At 39.8% G+C, this 19,589-nt stretch overlaps 1 protein-coding gene and 1 long non-coding RNA gene across 4 annotated transcripts in view; one reads left to right on the plus strand and one right to left on the minus strand.

The window, feature by feature from the left end:
* The first annotated feature begins 97 nt into the window (after positions 1 to 97).
* On the plus strand, positions 98 to 10,379 carry LOC124284270. The gene is made up of 2 exons (XR_006900512.1): positions 98 to 281; positions 9,694 to 10,379. It is a non-coding gene; the product is annotated as an uncharacterized LOC124284270 (long non-coding RNA).
* The window catches only part of LOC124284267 (15-hydroxyprostaglandin dehydrogenase [NAD(+)]-like), a 36,755-nt gene continuing 27,411 nt past the window's right edge, over positions 10,246 to 19,589 (minus strand). For 2 of the 3 annotated variants that reach the window (XM_046720342.1, XM_046720341.1), the window contains exons 4-7: positions 18,942 to 19,038; positions 18,007 to 18,083; positions 12,322 to 12,467; positions 10,246 to 10,779 (exon numbers count right to left, since the gene is read on the minus strand). In XM_046720342.1, coding sequence (XP_046576298.1) covers positions 10,650 to 10,779; positions 12,322 to 12,467; positions 18,007 to 18,083; positions 18,942 to 19,038 — 450 coding nt within the window. In that variant the 3' untranslated portion in view covers positions 10,246 to 10,649. The remainder of the gene's footprint in view (positions 10,780 to 12,321; positions 12,468 to 18,006; positions 18,084 to 18,941; positions 19,039 to 19,589) is intronic. The other variant, XM_046720343.1, reaches the window with a different exon arrangement.

The following is a 19,589-nucleotide window of genomic DNA, read 5'->3' on the forward strand; positions in this document are numbered from 1 at the left end:
TGCTATTTATCACTTTTCAATAAATAGTCCAGTAAACATTAACATCAAATACGATGTTGATTTCTTCTTTCATAATTACATCATCATAATTATGTCATAAAATCAGGGCAAGTGGATAATTAGTCAGGACAAGTTACTTTCTTAAAGTCACTTGCCCTGTGGCAAGTGGCTTTTTAAAAAAAATTTGAACCCCTGAATGTATGATCAAAAAGATATTTGTGAAGTAACTATGAGCTAAACTGAAAAGAAGTCTGAAAGAAATCAAGCTATTCACATCACAGGTGAGTGATGACACATTTATGCGCGATTACTTTCAGGTGTAAGGGAGTACTGTATTCAGTATGTCAGTTTTGATTGACATGTGTCTTCTGTCTACGGCACATGTCTTTTTTTGGTTAATTAAAGCATAATCATTAATAATTCTTTCATTAATGATATTTCAGATTATCAATCTATTTACCCAGCCCAAGTAACAATATTTATTGGTTGTATTTAAATAATTGTGTCTGGAGCCAACTTTCTGCCCATCGGTCTGTGTCAGCAACACTGGTAGAAGCATTCATAAAATCTGTTTAACATACCAAAATGAACTTTTTCGTATTCTGGAGGGTCAGGGTGAAGTTTGGTCTGAGATTTTCATCAGTAATGAAGACAGGTTTGATAGGAACAAACAAGATTCTTCATTTTGTTTGGTCACTTTCAGTCTTCACCTGGAATTCCATGTTGTCTGTCACTAAGTGTTGGTAGGTTGTACGATCGGGACATTATTGATTTGGTGGGGAGCATTAAGGGACCGTTCATAATTTATGGCTAGGGGTGGTGATGATGATTTTTATGGTGAAGCATGTACAATGTGAATGACCCCCCTTAAAATTTATGTACAAAATATGTGACAAATTCCCTCCCTCTTTCCCCTTGCATGTCATGTACAAAATCAATGACCCCCTCCCTTCCCATAATTTCTAAGCATAATTTTTAAATGTTAATATGTACAAAATTTCTGGTCCCCTAGTACATGTGTACAAAATTGATGACTCCCCAGAATAAAATGGGTGACACCCCCACCCCCACCCCTGTTTAGTGTCGATTCTCAAGCCGAAACTAATATAGTAGTAACTCAATCCATAAAAGAACTTGTATACCAACAATCAACAAAGCAGTCTGTTTAAATGAACGACTGTATTCTAAAGTGAACTAAGTTTACAATTTGATACAGATCAATGCAGGGTTACTGTGGCTGTACAAAATCAGAGCTGGTGTAATACACAAGCAGTGGTTATACCAATAAGGACCATGTTGAACGGGCAAGGCTGAATATCCAAGGTATGAATGATTTTTTCACAATAGCTGCTCTTTGAGATGTACTGTCAGATGAAAGGCAAGAGTTAAATCCTGGCATATGCCCGAGAAAAGATTCTCCAACTGCAGGTCAGAATAGACGGGTCCTAGTCAAAAGGGCCGCATGACAAAAGGGCCCCAAAACGGAAAAGTCAAAAGGGCCGCAAGAAAGTCAAAATGGCTGCAAACCCCCAGTCAAAAGGGCCACATCAAAAAGTCAAAAGGGCCTCAGACCCCTAGTCAAAAGGGCCCCATATATACATCTATACAATGTATACTTGATACATACTACTTCAGTTTTTAATAAGATATTTTATCAATATTTGAAAGAAAATGCAGACAAAGAATAGATGTATGTGATGGTTATTTATTTCATCTGATGTTTCCAAAGATGTTATTATTTTTTTATATGGGGCTCTTTTGAGGCCCTTTTGACTTTTTGATGCGGCCCTTTTGACTAGGGTTTTGCGGCCCTTTTGACTGGGGGTTTGTGGCCCTTTTGACTAGGGGTTTGTGGCCCTTTTGACTTTCTTGCGGCCCTTTTGTCATGCGGCCCTTTTGACCTGTTCCCAGAATAGACCATAGTGTTGTAGTACTCTGTACCTTCCAGATCTCTGTCTAAATATAGGACAAGTCTAAATATAGCCCACCACTGCCATTCTGTGACTATCCACAAGTACAATGTTACACACTGGGAGGGGCGGTGGGGTAGCCTAGTGGTTAAAGCATTAGCTCGTCAAGCCGAAGACCCTGGTTTGATTCCCCACATGGGTAAAATGAGTGAAGCCCATTTCTGGTGTCCCCCTGCCGTGATATGGCTGGAATATTGCTAAAAGTGGCGTAAAACCATACTCACTACACACTTGGGGGCGGTTGGGTAGCCTAATGGTTAAAGCGTTGGCTCGTCACGCCGAAGACCCGGGTTCGAATCCCCACATGGGTACAATGTGTGAAGCCCTTTTCTGGTGTTCCCCGCCGTGATGTTGCTGGAATATTGCTAAAAGCGGCGTAAAACCAAAACTCAGTCAGTCAGTCAGTCACTACACACTTGGAATATTGATCACAATGAATATCACTGCCACATAGCAGTATGCACAATTTCTCCATTATCTGTGAATACAAGAGGCAATAGCTGAGTAGTAAAATGTACCTAATTTGTTAAATATGCTATTTTTGACTTGTAGAAGTCACACAAGACCTACTCTGTACATAATCTTTTTATATTAAACCTTCTGTTGCTGTATGTTCAAGCAATGAGTAGAATGCCTTGCTACAAAGCTGTTGCACATGCTGCATGCTGCAAGTAGATGGTCAAAAATATTTTACGTTGTTACCTTTGGTATTGACACTTATTCTGTCATTAGACTTTAATTCAGTCAACTCGGTTGACGGTGGTCCTTTTTTTTTTAAACACTGAAATTTACTCAACATATACACATCTGATGCTGAGACCGGGGTGCCTTGTTTAAAAATAGCAGCTTTAGTGTGTTTTGTGTGCATGTATTCGCAGGTTCTGGAGGAAGACAGTGTGTACAAAACCTTGCACCAAAAAAAAAAACCCCATGGTTTTGTTTCTCTTTACACAAGACAGATGAGTACTTATTCCATTTTAAGAATGCCCTGAACTGTATCATAGGATTGGACGATGATGATGTGTGTAGTTTGCACAATGTATTTAAGACATCTTTAAGTAAATACAATGTATTTAAGACATCTTTAAGTAAATACGACACACTTCATGCTTATAAGGATATTTTGTATCATCTCTTTTCTTAATAGATGATGGTTCTTCAAAGGGAACTTGATTTGTTACAACAACTTCATAACCTTGTGTATTTTGGTGAAACAATGGGATATTTTATAGACTTTCTTTTCATCTTTAATACAATGGATTTTATTCTTTTATGGTTCATTTTTGTGGTATGTGGAGTTCTGAATGTTAAGAATAACAGTGTTGTAAGCTGAGGGAGCCATGTTTTATTTTGGGAATTGTACGATACACCAGTGCCCCAGTTGCCTTAAGCACCAATATTTTATTTGCAGTGTTGCCTCCCTTAGCTTGTCAGGAACCTGGGTTGGTATCTGGGTTCGACGTGATTATGTGTTCAGGTTTGTCAGCCCCACACCTGAGCTCATTGGTTGCTCTGAAATAGTAAATGTCCAACACTCGCTACTATCAGGGAATCGTTGTTTTTAATGTGTTTCATGTAGCCACCAAATTCTGAACATGGGTTGGTCGGTCTGGGGGAAAAAAATAGTAATAAAGACAAAATTATCTGAATAATGTTCTTGATTATCATTTGTTGTAATTTTTATTACAATTTCTCGCATTCTTTGGACTTAAGGCAGCGACTGATTAACATAAACATTTTATATGATGAGGCAGTATGTTTTAGGTTCCAGTCGGCGGTGTTGGAATGGGGAAAAAAAGTTTGGGAGGAGGGGCAATAAATTTAGTATGGTCTGTCGGGTGATGAGAAACACCCACAAAAAAAATGCTGCCCTCACTACTGAATCCTTGAGTGAAGGTATTTTGCACCCACTGTGGGACCCACATAAAGCCAACATGCCCAGTTGTAGCAGGAATGCTTTTTTGAAAGGGCATTACATCAAATGGACTCCAGGGCTAGATTTTCAAATCTCTGTTAGCACTAAGATAGTAATAAGTGTCATACATTGACATTACCTTACGACTATCTTAGGTATAAGAGAGCATCGAAATTCTAGACCCAGTACTACAGGGATGATATGAAAAACCTTGTGACTTTTCTCTTCCATGTTCTTACAAATATGTGTTTTTGTCACAGTGAGTGTTTAGGGATATGTTTAGTTGTCTTCCCACGTGACAGAATTGTCTTCATCAGAATGGTCAGGTTTTGTATCTTCATCCATCTGCAGTTGTAGTCTGTATCCCAAATGATGACACAGTCTGCCGGGAGACTGTGATTGAGATTTGTCAGCAGGTGCTAATGTCTCACCAAAGTGGTAAGCTCCCACGACCTGCATCCAGTCAGGCTTCCCTCCTACTTTAAACTTTCATGCCATTATGAACCATAAATATGTTTGAAAGTAGTGTTTATCCAGTCTACCCACCTAGGTTCTGTTATCTAGTTTTTGTGAATCACTAATGAATCCCATCCTCGATAATCTCCAGGGTATACGTTACAATCACTCTCCACTATACCCTGGATGCATCCAAGGGTTGGGCCGATAATAATATTACCTCCCTTTGCTGGCTCCGCATTCTCACAGTTGCCAATCAGCTAAGCCGCCGTTACATTCCAGCTTGCCAGTGTCAACAAAGATAGCGGTCGCAGTTGCGAAGATTTATTTGTTCACAGTGCCACTCAGATTTTTGAGGAAATCATACAGACAAATTGACAGATCTGAAACTTTCAAAAAATATATAAAAGAACTCCTTCTACCTCTTTCACAGTACCTCTGCATCAATTGTGTTGCCACGTTAAACGGTTAGATAATTTTAGAACCGAAAGTGAGTTATGATTAGTTTGCTCAACTTCCCAGCGTAGACACCTGATTGGATAAAAAGCCAGCCAAGGGAGGTAATAAAATCATCGGGCCAAGCCGTGGATGCATCCAGGGTATAGTGGAGAGTGATCGTAACGTATACCCTGGAGATTATCGAGGATGTAATGAATCCTTGAATCAAGGGATTTTGCATCCAGTAGTTCGTGATCAGTGTAGACATCAATATTGAAATGGAGGGCAAGCTTGGAGTTGCTCAGATACCAACTTATGCTCCCAAGTAAATATCAGTTAATAATTTGCAAATTCAATTACAAACATACTCAAATCCAGTTATGGCCTAGCAGAATCAATTTGTGTCACTGGCAAATAGAAGAGGCCTCAACACTTGTCCACTCCAATGCAAAGGTGAAATTAAAATTTAAACATGTAAAAACTTCATGTAAAATACAAAGAAACCAACTTTTACTCCTAATTTGTCTGACAAGGGCTCTTAAATTGGAATTTGAAATAGGTTCCATAATTCACATAATTAAGAAGTTGCCAGATTATGATCCTAAGTTTGGTGGTCTTTGAGGTGTTTTCACTATCCACCACATGTACATATTTCACAGATGTATGGACAGGAAACCGACTAATCATTTCAGCCCACAACACGTTTTTAATCAGCCTGTTTGTCCAGTGTACCTGTGATTTTATGTACATTTACAGAATATTTGTCCCAAGCCTTTTTGTGACAAGATTATTTTTGTTTTTTGAAATGTTTTTGATAGCTCAAATTCATCTCCAGAATCATATGGGGTCAGCCTAATGAAAGTTGATAAGAAAAAAAGAGGTACATGAATATTAAATAGCGTTTAAGTTAGAAAACTATGAGGGTGTTTGTACATATCAAACTTATGACAATCTGTCTCACAACTATAGCAAAATGTTGAGAAAATGTTTACTTCATAACCATATGTCCACTATTAAGCAGTATGAGTTTAAATTTAGTGTGACTTCAAAATTAGTTTACTGAGCAAATTGTTTGATAGTCTACAATAGTATTCACTTACTGTGACTACAAGTGATCAGCTGAGTGTGGACACATTTGAAAAGATAATATTGGACAAACATTTTCCTTACCACTAATATTGCTCTGAGAACTTTTGATATCAGTTTGCATTTTGTGGTTGTAAGTACTGCTTCTATACATATCACAAAAATATTGCACATATTAATAGGTGATATATTTAACCAAGAATCACATGTAACCATAGATTGTCTAGTTTTGTGAATACAATTGTTTTTCTTCTTTTTTTATTCATGCATCTGTTCTCTGTGACCCAGGGTCTGTTGAATACTGCTTCACAGTATACCATGGTAGTAGCTGTCTTTTCATACAGCAGTTCTGATGTTGTCCTGTTGTCAAAATGGCTGCCAAAGCAGCCATGTTGGAATACCAAGTTTACACTATTACATTGCAATTTTGGCAGATAAATTATTTAATGCAGCAACTTTGAACTAAATTTGACCTTTGCCCATTGATTATAAGATCCTGTCACACTGTTCAGACTTGGACTAGAAAACATTTGCATTTCATTGATGCTGAAACATGCAAGTAAATAATACCATCAGAGTTTTTGACTATTTGGAAGTGTGAAATGGGTATGTTTCACATTAATGAAGCTAGCTGTCTAGAATATTAGGTGAATTGAGACTTGGAGCTCAGCTTCGTGTAAAATGTATATTTCCATCAAGATATTTGTTACTTGAAAACAGTGTTTGTAAAGCGATGAAGTCATCCTTGAATTCCATCCTAACATTCCTGTATAGCATAGTGGTGGTCCGATTAATTTAAATAATCGAAGATTGGATGTAGTGACTAAACGACCAAGCAATCGATCATGTTTTCTCATAATCGAACACAAACAATTCTGGAACACTTGTTTTCAGTAACAGTAATTTTCACTAGGTTGGTTTTGTCTGTTACATTTCATAAGCACTACAAGCTCCTTCCAAATCATGATTGAATTTATCTTAAAGACTCTAAGAAATCCGTGTTCCCAACATACTACTCATCCTTTAAAGATGTGAAATTTTGCCAAAAAAACCCCAAAGAACTACATGTTCTTTCCATATTTTTTTGTATTAACAAATTTCATAAATGTCGCTAACTAGTTATTTTCGATGATTGATCGGTTGTAATGAACCAATCATCAATTATGAGACTTTAACCAATTCCCAACACTAGTATAGCACACCTAAAGGATACCTCTGTAATCAAGTCTGTTTCTTTCATGGTTAGGCATGGAGTTCATTTGCTCTTGGATTTACTTCTGAAATATGACAAGGTATTGTGAGTCTTGCCACAGTGCAATATATTTATTCCATGTTGCTTGTCTTTGGTACCACAGTGTACCAGACATGATCACTCGATTGTCTGGTCCAGATTTCAATAGTTGCGGATTTGAGTTGCTGTTATATAGATGGGATACAGCTGACTGACATTACAAAAGACAAACATTTTGAGTTTAGAATCAGGGATTTGGACTTTGTATAACCACTGCTTAATGAACTGACTCTCTTCGACATAAACGTTCACACTAAATTGTGGGGTCCATTTTATGCAGTTTTCAAATTGTTATGCACAAATAGAAATTTAACTTAATCATTTGCATACATTTTGAAGACTGTGATTCGCTGCAATTTGTTTTAGATATCATATGTTTGAGACTGAAAAACCACTACTCTTCTCCATCATTACAATTGAGAACATGAGAAGAGAAGAAAGACCATATTTATATTTCATTGAAAAGTGAGAGGATGGTTCTAATAAGAAACGATCCTCATTAGTAGAAAGTCATTTGTTGTGCATTGATAGCAGCTCAGGCGTCTGGGATGCAGAAAATCTGAAAATGTTTTATTGGCCATGAAAATAATTGAACAGGGCTAAAATTAACACACTGTTCCCTTAGAAATGAAACCTTTGTTGTTTTTTGTGTGTTTTTTTGTAATCCTTACAATGCAGAGGAGTATTAGCTCTGCATTAAATAACCAAGTTCTACTGGATGCAAATATCAGAGCACTAAATGCTGTTGTTTAGATGTAGTGATTATGTTCTGGTGAGGAGGTCTCATAATGAGTTATTATCAATATCAATATGTCCATGTCTGGTGCACAATGAGTAGACTTCCTGCATAAAACAGTAGTTGTGTGGAAGGTACCCTGACTGGTGAAGTTGTTACATATATTGTACATATTACCTACAAGGTAAATCAAAATATTTTAACATGTTTGATTAACTTTATCACAGTTTTGACTTCAAGTCGGTACATTTAAATAAACAATTTAAATGTTAAATTGTGCCTTGAATGTTGTGTCATGAAATCAGATGAAATGACCACAAAAGAATGGTCAGCTGCTTGGACAACGTCTGCATCTGTGTCATCCAAACTGACATTGGGATGTTGTTTATGCCATCAACCGCTGGTCTAAGTGTCTATGGCTTACATGTTTAAGTCAGTCATCATACAGTTGGAATATTTCTGACTGGCACGGAAAAACCAAACAGACAGTTCATGGTTCCAGATTATTAGATAACGAGACTCAGTGTCTGGATACTAATTCACTTTGACCAGGGGTCAAGGTGCTATGATTCACCTTGTTTGACCAGGGGTCTAAGTGCTATGATTTACATTGGTAGACCAGGGGTCTAGGTGCTATGATTCACTTTGGTAGACCAGGTGTTGAGGTGCTATGATTTACATTGGTAGACCAGAGGTCTAGGTGCTATGATTCACTTTGGCAGACCAGGTGTTGAGGTGCTATGATCTACATTGGTAGACCAGGGGTGTAGGTGCTATGATTCACGTTGGTAGACCAGGGATCAAGTTGCTATGATTCACCTTGTTTGACCAGGGGTCTAAGTGCTATGATTTACATTGGTAGACCAGGGGTCTAGGTGCTATGATTCACTTTGGTAGACCAGGTGTTGAGGTGCTATGATCTACATTGGTAGACCAGGGGTGTAGGTGCTATGATTCACGTTGGTAGACCAGGTGTCGAGGTGCTATGATTCACCTTGTTTGACCAGGGGTCTAAGTGCTATGATTTACATTGGTAGACCAGGGGTCTAGGTGCTATGATTCACTTTGGTAGACCAGGTGTTGAGGTGCTATGATTTACATTGGTAGACCAGAGGTCTAGGTGCTATGATTCACTTTGGCAGACCAGGTGTTGAGGTGCTATGATCTACATTGGTAGACCAGGGGTGTAGGTGCTATGATTCACGTTGGTAGACCAGGTGTCGAGGTGCTATGATTTACATTGGTAAACGAGTGGTCTATGTGCTGATTCACTTTGGTTGACCAGGGGTAAATGTGCTATAATTTACGTTGGTAGACTAGGTGTCGAGGTGCTATGATTCACTTTGGTTGACCAGGGGTCTAGGTGATAAAAGTCACTCCGTAGGTGTGGGGCTGGTGATGTTGGATGGGTAGGGCCAGGAGTCCAAGGTGACTGAGGTTAGGGTGAAAGGTTAGAGGCGGTACATAAGACCACGTCATGCAAAGTAGGTTTATTCATACTATGTTTGTAATCGTTGAATATATGTTCCTTTAATTCATGGCTAATTTTTTCAAAATTGGACAACAGACACAACTGACATGGCGTTTATCATCAGACTGCTTTAGGAGAAGTAAAGGGAACAAAAAAAAAAGCGTTTGTCGACCTTACCAAAGCCTTTGTCACTGTGTAGTTCTTAAATGTGGTCATCCAACGACATGAAGATCAGCGCGGCAAGATCATGTATGGTATCAAACTTTCTTTCAAAGTCAAAGTGAAACAGGAGTGTGTCCTGACATAGACCTTCTTCACCATTTTTTTCAGGATGATGCTCAAGCAGGCCACTTAAGATCTTGACGACAGTGTCTAATTTTGAATATCGTTTCAATGACAGCCTGTTCAATGTTAGACGTCTTCATGCTCATTCAAAGACGCTGAGGAACTGATTCGCGACCTCCTCTTTTGCTGATGCTGCTACTCTTATAGAACAAGGTGACCCTGCAGAACATTACATCTGGCTTCGCCCAGCTGTTTGGACTGGCTTAAAAAAGTGGTCTTCCACCAACCTGCACCATCACATCAGATGCCAAACTCGAGATCGACAATACACTGGCAATAGCAAACAGCGCATGTTGCAGGTTGAACAAGCGAGTTTTGAAGAACAAACATCTGAGAAGTTTTACATTTACTGATGAAAGAATACATTGTTTCTTTCTTGGATGTTCAATACTTGAAAAGCGGTATTCCACCCGCATGACGACTGTCTGTTAATAATGAAGTCATGACCAGACAATCCAGTCATATAGCATCAAAAGTCTCCTTGAGACACAACCTGAAAATCACCTCGAGGAAAGTTAAGTCTACAAAACAAGTTGGTCGATGAAATGTGTGATTTTTATTATGCAAAGATTCATGCAAAATTAACATATGCCTGGAAAGATAACATTTTATAACTTCTATACAACATCAATGTACAAATGAAGTCAAGTATAAATTGATTTCGACATTTAGAATACTTTTTTTATAAATGATTTTATATTTAGGATTGCTGTACGTCATGAATGTACAGATGAAGTCAAGGATAAATTGACTTCGACATTTAGAAGACCTTACAAATTATGCCTGCTGTAGAATATGTGTTTGACCTGATATTATACTTGTTCACAGCATAACGTTTTCACAAAAGAAAAAAAATAACCTGTTGTGCAGAATTTCACGCCAATCGATGTCAGAAGCTCTCTAATTACCAACTGTTTGGCAGTGTCTTTGAGAGTGACTCCTTAAGTTGGTTCATCAGTCGCCTCTATCTTCACTCTGCGATTCTGTCCTTTGGAACGCGTGTGAATTATGGTGCCGTTACTGTCATCATCCTCCAGCAGATCTATCACTGAAGCAGCTATGTCTTTTGGACTGAAAAATATGAGGCATCAATATTACCCAAAATCGTTGATATCAGTTTACACAAATCAATTTATCAATCTTCAAACGGCGACCAAGAACTCTTCCTGCTTCAAATTAAGGATGACATAGACGTCCGCTTGGTCTCACATCAGTTTATCTGAAACACAAGCTATGAGCCAATGTGCTACATCTCGTTTGTCTGACATGGCTGGCTGTTTCCCTAGACCTCCTCCACACAGAACAAGTCTGGGATGAGTTGAACCGAGTAAGACCAGAACCAGCCGGTACCGCTATCTAATTTTGATATCTAAACTGGACCATCCTTTGGTTGACATTTGGAACGCCAGTCTCCAGGCTGTTTTAAATCATATGGTGTCTTCAGTGCCCCGCCTCGGCTTCTCAAAATTAACTGAAATGGTCGTGCCACCAGATGTTGACATTGTTAATTTAACTAACTTGCCCCGCCCCTCTATCCTGTTTTACCATCTATGGTCAAACATTAACGTCATTTACTGTTACATTTACACCACAACAGTCCCTCTTCCCCCTCGCTAGTATACTAGGCGTAACCACATGAAATATGTATATATTACATCCATATGATGTAAGGTTATGCGAAATGGGGTTTAACGTCGCGCTTACGACTATTTTGTTTATATGACGACGTGCATGCGTGTGTATGTGTGGCTGCTTGTATTAGCCCAAACCTAAGCTGGTTTTATAGTGCTAGCTCACCGAGATACCATGCCGCTGTTAAGTATGATTACCCCATTCAGACATATTATACTGACTCCGAGCCGACCAGACCTTGTTGTACTCATTAATGCCGAGTGCCAGGCAGGGGCCAATAAGTACCATACTTTAACATCTTTTGGTATGACACGGCCGGGGATCTAACCACTACACCACAGAGGCGGGCTACAATATGATGTACAAAGAATTAGAATAATCTCTGCAAAATGGGAAGGATTTCAGAAAAAATATACCTTACAATGTTGGTCCCATATTAAATGTCTTTGACATGTATTATCCAATACAAATATATGGAATAACTTTTGCGTCTACTGACACTTGACACTGATGTCAAAACTGTTACAGTAATGCCTTACGATGGCATTTAATCGAAACCGATGGGCATACGGAAACAATGCGACGATAGTATTCTGACATAGTTCACTGAAAGCAACTTTTTGCAGGAACTAGCATTAAATTGTCTGCCCTTGAAACACGAGTCGTGAACCTTTGTAGGTTCGGGTTCTTGCAGATGACAATGGTGTGTCCAGAGAGCTTCTCAATGGATGTTTGGTCATCTCTGTAGAGTAAACAAGAAACAAAAACCCGAACCAAACAAACATAAAACGACGGAATCACAATTAAATAACAAGTCTGCACGTTCTACAGCGACCACTTTTGCGTGTCACGTTTCTAACACTTCTGGCATTTAGAAACTCATTGCAAGCTGAATCTAATTTAAACATACAAGTACATGTTCCTTCAACATTCCAGCAGCTTCTGACAAGCATGTTTATTTCAAGTACTGAGGATACTTACTCTTCGCTGCCATGTTTTTCCCAAAACTTCTTCACGTCCTCAACATACAACGCTTGTGTCATTGGATCAGGGAATATAAACGATGCGAATGCTGTGGGGCACACCAAGCAGAATCTCAAGTCCATTTCTTTCAGATAGGGATTTGCCTGGAAAATTTAACGTTCTCACAATGCACCAATTCGGTAAGTGGTTCTGTTCTCAGTTTCTTGTCAAAGGTGCCGTTAACGATGGCATCCTTTAAACTGTAAGTGTGTTTTTTGTGTTGCTTGCTTGGACATCACCACATGACGGTACATTATCCAATAAACACATCCTCAGTGATTCATTAAGATAATGTTTAGCTCACCAATCATGTTTATGTTCCCCTGAGTCTGCAAATATACTAAGCAGCAAAAGAAACGTCAGTTTGGAATTTATTTCAAACTAAAAAAGGATAACTGTAAACTCATTTAATGTTTTGATTGTATATTTTTGTCAACATCTCCTACTTTACCTGAAAGTCATTCCTTCCCAAACTAAGAATGGAACCCAGGAAATGGTCTCAAAAACGCAACCTGATCTCGGAGATGGTACGGTGTTCTCCATGTTTTCATACAACTTATGCTGCACGTGCTGTTCACAGTAAAATGTTAGTACAAACCTGGTTGAAACATACTAAATGATAAATAATAATTCTCGTTCACTCATTCTCAAGGGTAGAAATAGGAAAGTGAAAAGCTGATGTTTAGGTGAATTAAACTGTGTATAGACTTACTGTTTTAGTTAAATTACATTTTTGGTTATACCTATATTGATTATATAGATAATATTAAAACATGATTTTACTATAACTGCTTAAGCACTATATACAAGTACATAATGGTAAAATACAAAATGCATAACTGACCTGTAATAATGTCTGTTCAGTCCCAGTCTACAGTGGTTGTGTGCTGTGCTGGTGAAGTGCTCAACATTAGTATTTTAAACAAGGCCAATCAAGCGTAAGCTATCTTAATCAAAGGAGTGACCCAAGCTATGCACTCTAACCCCACAGCTACCCAAAGGCAGTTAAATAATATTAAAGGTGAATTAAAGACAAGTCAACGAGGAGCTAAATAGAAAGGAAGTTTATTTTATTCTGTACTTCACAGTACAAATTAGTACATTATTTCATTACAACAGTGAATATATACAAATATGTAAAATACAGATATATACATATGCAACACTGCCACACATTCACATTTGAACGTCAGCAGGATGACGCGACTCACGACAGCTCTTAGGAATCAGGCGCTAGGAAGACTTGAAGCTGGCCTCACTGCACAAGCCAATCACTTCCAGGTCAACGTTCGGACCATCTACAGGCTGCAGCAACGTTTCCGGGCTACCAACACCATAAATGATCGCCCCCGTACTGGCAGACCAAGGGTGACCACAAGACGACAAGACCGCCATGTTGTGCGACAGCATGTACAGAATCCCTTCATGCAGGCATCCGAAACAGCATGCCAGACAGTGGGAACAAACGGAAGACCAATCAGTACTGATACAGTACGCCGACGTCTTAACAGCGGGAACCTCCATTGCCGTAGACCTTACCGTGGACCTATCCTCACCCCTCGTCATCGGCGTGAACGTCTACAGTTTGCCCTACAACACCAAACCTGGCTTAGGATACAGGCAATGGAGAACTGTTCTGTTCACAGATGAGAGTCGGTACTGCGTATCAACTGCAGATGGCAGAACAAGAATGTGGCGACGACGTGGCCAGCGTTACTCAAACCAATGTGTTATGGTAAGACACTCATGGGGAGGTGCAAGCGTCATGGTATGGGGTGGGATAGGCCTGAACCAGAGAGTGGGTCCTGTGGTGTTCCAGAACCTTGGTCCAGGGGGAGGAGGCGGCATCACAGCGGTGCGCTACATCGACCAAGCTCTCAGACCCCACGTCATACTACATTTCGCACGTCACCGGAACAACATTTTCTAGCATGATAACGCCCGGGACCCATACTACCAGAGCTACACACGGGACTTCCCTACAGCAAAACGGTGTCAACATAATGCAGTGGTTAGCCCTTAGTCCTGATTTAAACCCAATTGAACATCTTTGGGATGAAATTCAGAGAGACCTTGATTAATGTCATACCAAAGCCGAATTCAGCCGATTTATTGTACCAGGCCTTTCTCAGAGTGTGGTTCCAGGTGCCAATGGCCTTCATCGATCGATTGGTGCACTCAATGTATAGACCTTTAATGCTGCAGTTATTGCCGCTCGTGGTATGGTTACACTAGATACTGAAGTCATGACGAGTCTGAATGGACTGCAAACGTCCACGTAATGTCTTAGAATTGTGCTGAGTTATTCATTGATGTGTCAAGATATTGTACATAACAAAATGTTTTTGATCCGCTTATTATGTCCATTTCTGTAATGTTTTGATTACAGTGCCTATCTAATTTTGAATTCGTACTGACGTTTGTTTTGCTGCTGGAGTATAGTTATGCAGAGACCTCTAACTGATTTCTGTTCTTCTGATTTGCTGATGGTGTGTGTGAATTGTAACCTGAAATATGTCACTGATTTCGTTTCGTTTCCAGCTTTATTTTGTATTTATTTATGATGAAATGAGCAGAATGTAAAGTTAGTATTGTTCATTTTATTTTAGGATGGAAAAAATGTAAACACCTTATGTAAAATCTGCTATTTGATATTTTGAAAGCAGTTCTTGATAATGTTTCATGCCTATACTCTACTGCCAGGGATCTTGTGAATCAACTACCCCGGACTTTGTGGCTGTATATGCTGGGACGGTGTGGAAGAAGACTCTGCTGCTAGAAAAAAACGTCAGAATGCTTTTTCTAAACTCAACACCTAGATTATCGTTATAATTTACCAAAGTCATCAATACTTGGAAGGTCACACAACTCAGTTACATCTATTTCCACTCCAATATTCATTCTTCAATTCCTCATAGTCTTTGTGATGTTATTATCATTTACACCACCGCCACGTATATATATACATTCATAACGAACACGTTCATAACGAACACATGAATTGACGAATATAACGAACAAATTTTTGAGAGGTAATTTGTGTCATGGCCACTTGGTGTATATTTCACTCGTTCTATATTCTTCATACACCTGGACTTACGTGAAAGCCACTTCACCTTATTTTCACATATACAATGTACTTGAGAGAAAGAACACCGAGTTTGCTTTGTATATAATATAATATTAGTTTAATATGATTTAATATAAGTTTGTGTTTTCTGGCCCCATCTCAGTTTGTTAAACGCAATCTGAACCAGAAACAATAAGGGTAAAGTGATTTGATTCAGTGTAAGTCATGGGAAATATACACTCTCTCAAGAAAGAAACGCAACCCCTGTTTTTTTGGTAATGTTTATATCAATTTTAACTGGTTATTACATTTGTATTTTTAAAGATAATGCCATGAAATTTGACATATGGTGAACCTTAGGTCAGCACGGTATAAGGTAACAGTTAATGCAGGTCAGTATCGAACTCTCAATTTACGCTAGGGGGCGTTGTCTTCAGTATCTCGTTGTAGAGCCACGAGCTCTAATCACCAGCAGTGCACCTCCTCGAACAGAACGAATCAGACGGCGGATGTTTTCCTGGGGATTGCTCTCCACTCTTCCTGGAGTGTTGCGGCCAGTTCAACCAACGTGTGCGGTTGTGGTGTACGTGCACGAACACGACGATCCAGCTGGTCCCACAGATGTTCGATAGGATTGATGTCTGGCGATCTGAGGGCCACGGCATCACGCGTTGACGCTTTGAATTCTGTAGGAATGCCACTGTTGCACGAGCTGTATAAGGGCGGGCATTGTCATGCCGAAACAACTCCCCGTTGGTCGATTATCGGCAGAAGATGTGGCTGTAAGACGTCATCAATGTACCGTTGTGCCGTCAAATTGCCACTGAATGATGATCAAGTCTGACCGTTGGTTGTAAGACATGGCTCCCCATACCATGATGCTTCCTCCTCCAAATCTGTCGACCTGTCGAACGCAGTTCGGTGCAAAAAACGTTCATTTGTTCGTCTATAGACACGTTGTTCACCGTCACGTCGTTGAAGAGGAAAACGAGACTCGTTCACTCATTCTCAAGGGTAGAAATAGAAAGTGAAAAAAGTTGATGTTTAGGGGTGAATTAAACTGTGTATAGACTTAACATTCACATTACAAAGTCAGCAGGATGCCGCGACTCACGACAGCTCAGAGGAACCAGGCGCTAGAAAGACTTGAAGCTGGCCACACTGCACAAGCCGTTGCCAATCACTTCCAGGTCAACGTTCGGACCATCTACAGGCTGCAGCAACGTTTCCGGGCTACCAACACCATAAATGATCGCCCCCGTACTGACAAACCAAGGGTGACCACAAGACGACAAGACCGCCATGTTGTGCAAGCATGTACAGAATCCCTTCATGCAGGCATCCGAAACAGCACGCCAGACAGTGGGAACACACGGACGACCAATCAGTACTGATACAATACGCCGACGTCTTAACAGCGGGAACCTTCATTGCCGTAGACCTTACCGTGGACCTATCCTCACCCCTCGTCATCGGCGTGAACGTCTACTGTTTGCCCTACAACACCAAACCTGGCGATACAGGCAATGGGGAACTGTTCTGTTCACAGATGAGAGTCGGTACTGCGTATCAACTGCAGATGGCAGAACAAGAATGTGGCGACGACGTAGCCAGCGTTACTCAAACCAATGTGTTATGGTAAGACACTCATGGGGAGGTGCAAGCATCATGGCATGGGGTGGACTAGGCCTGAACAAGAGAGTGGGTCCTGTGGTGTTCCAGAACCTTGGTCCAGGCAGAGGAGGCGGCATCACAGCGGTGCGCTACATCGACCAAGTTCTCAGACCCACGTCATACCACATTTCGCATGTCACCGGAACAACATTTTCCAGCATGATAACGCCCGGGCCCATACTGCCAGAGCTACACGGGACTTCCTACAGCAGAACGGTGTCAACATTATGCAGTGGTCAGCCCTTAGTCCTGATTTAACCCAATTGAACATCTTTGGGATGAAATTCAGAGGAGACTGAATAATGTCATACCAAGGCTGAACACAGCCGATTTATTGCGCCAGGCCTTTCTCAGAGTGTGGTTCCAGGTGCCAATGGCCTTCATCAATCGATTGGTGCACACCATGTATAGACGCTGTGCTGCAGTTATTGCCGCTCGTGGTGGTTACACTAGATACTGAAGTCAAGAGTCAAAATGGACTGCAAACGTCCACGTAGTGTCTTAGAATTGTGCTGAGTTATTCATTAATGTGTCAAGATATTGTAGATAACAAAATGTTCTCGATCCGCTTATGATCATTTCTGTAATGATTTGATTACAGTGCCTATCTAATTTTGAATTCGTACTGACGTTTGTTTTGGTGCTGAGTATAGTTATGCGAGACCACTAAGTGATTTCTGTTCTTCTGATTTGCTGATAATTGTGTGTGAATTGCACTGAAATATGTCACTGATTTCGTTTCGTTTCCAGCTTATTTTGTATTTATGATGAAATGAGCAGAATGTAAAGTTAGCATTGTTCATTTATTTTAGGATGGACAAAATGTAAACACTTTATGTAAAATCAGCTATTTGATATTTTGAAAGCAGTTCTTGATAATGTTTAACGCATATACTCACTGCCCAGGATCTTGTGAATCCAACTACCCCGGACTTTGTGGCTGTATATGCTGGGATAGTGTGGAAAGACTCTATTGCTAGAAAAAAACGTCAGAATGCGTTTTGTAAACTCAGCACCTAGATTATCGTTATAATTTACCAAAGTCATCAATACTTGGAAGGTCACATAACCAATATTCATTCTTCAATTCCTGATAGTCTTTGTGATGTTATTATCATTTACACCACCGCCACGTATATATACATTCATAACGAACACGTTCATAACGAACACATGAATTGACGAATATAACGAACTAATTTTTGAGAGGTAATTTGTGTCACGGCGACTTGGTATATATTTCACTCGTTCTATATTCTTCATACACCTGGACTTACCTGAAACGTTTCACCTGTATTTTCACATATACTGAGAGAAAGTACACCGAGTTTGCTTTTTATATAATAAACGTTTAATATAATTTAGAGAAACAATAAGGGTAAAGTGATTTTATTCAGTGAAGTCATGGGAAATATATTTTCAACCACATGATGGTTGCCCTGATGGACGTGAAAATTTGTGAAGATAATACCTACATACTGAACAGGTATTATGCGAATATTGTTTTGAATTTTTTTTTAAAATATATTTATTTTCGGAAATAATTCTTTTGAAATGTATTTTTGAACTCCTATTAAAGTACAGTTTAGGATAATACAACAAATTGGCCACCCTTCGATAAAGGTCCAACATATCATCGTGACCTCATAAACAGGTTTAAAAGATGACCACAACTTCATTAAAACACTTCAATTTCTTCTTTAGCTCAAAAGGCTGGTTCAAAGCATATGGTAAACAGAACAAAAGCGGTGTTTATATACACGTATTATGTTAGTGGTTCTTTATCATCTTACTGGTACTCATTTATCTCGATAACGGAGGCAACACCACCTACCTGCAACGGAGGACACGTTTACGACCACTCCACCTTTCCCACCTTCATCCTTCCTCATGTGCTTGATGGCGAGGTTCGAACCTCTGATTGTGCCACCCTGCGAAGACAGACAGTTTCATGTGTTTCAATAACATGTACGAAAGCTTTTCTACAGTTGTCTTTACATCTACATTTCCTTCACAGTAAATTACTTTCATACATTTCATGAAGAGCTAAGTTTGAATAATGGTCTTCAGTAACCCATGCTTGTGTCGAAGAAGAGGATCGGATGGTCAGGTTGACTTGTTGATTTGGTTGACACATGTCATCGTATCATTGGCAAATGTCAGAAAAAGCACTCTGGGTAATGCGAAAGGCTGTAGTCTTGGGGAGCCTTCATATTCCCCGGGAAAAAGTTCTTGGAGGGTTCGAGTAGGCAGCACTTCCTGGTAGAAGTCCCATTCCCTGTATGGGGTGCGTGTAGTTGGGGGCAAGGGCCCAAAGCTGATGATGAGCCTTACCAGCTTGACTGTGCCAGAATCACCCGAACCCTCCCTGGTGCATTTTCATCTTAATCTGTTCAAAATATATGATGAAACCGGTACTGGAAACTGTTCCTGTGTGTCCAAACACTATTACTTTTTTATTCTCTCTTGGCGATGTTCCTCC

Source organism: Haliotis rubra, unplaced genomic scaffold (genome assembly GCF_003918875.1).
Source record: "Haliotis rubra isolate DU_JTF1 unplaced genomic scaffold, ASM391887v1 Scf332, whole genome shotgun sequence".
Taxonomy (NCBI): Eukaryota; Metazoa; Mollusca; class Gastropoda; order Lepetellida; family Haliotidae; genus Haliotis; species Haliotis rubra.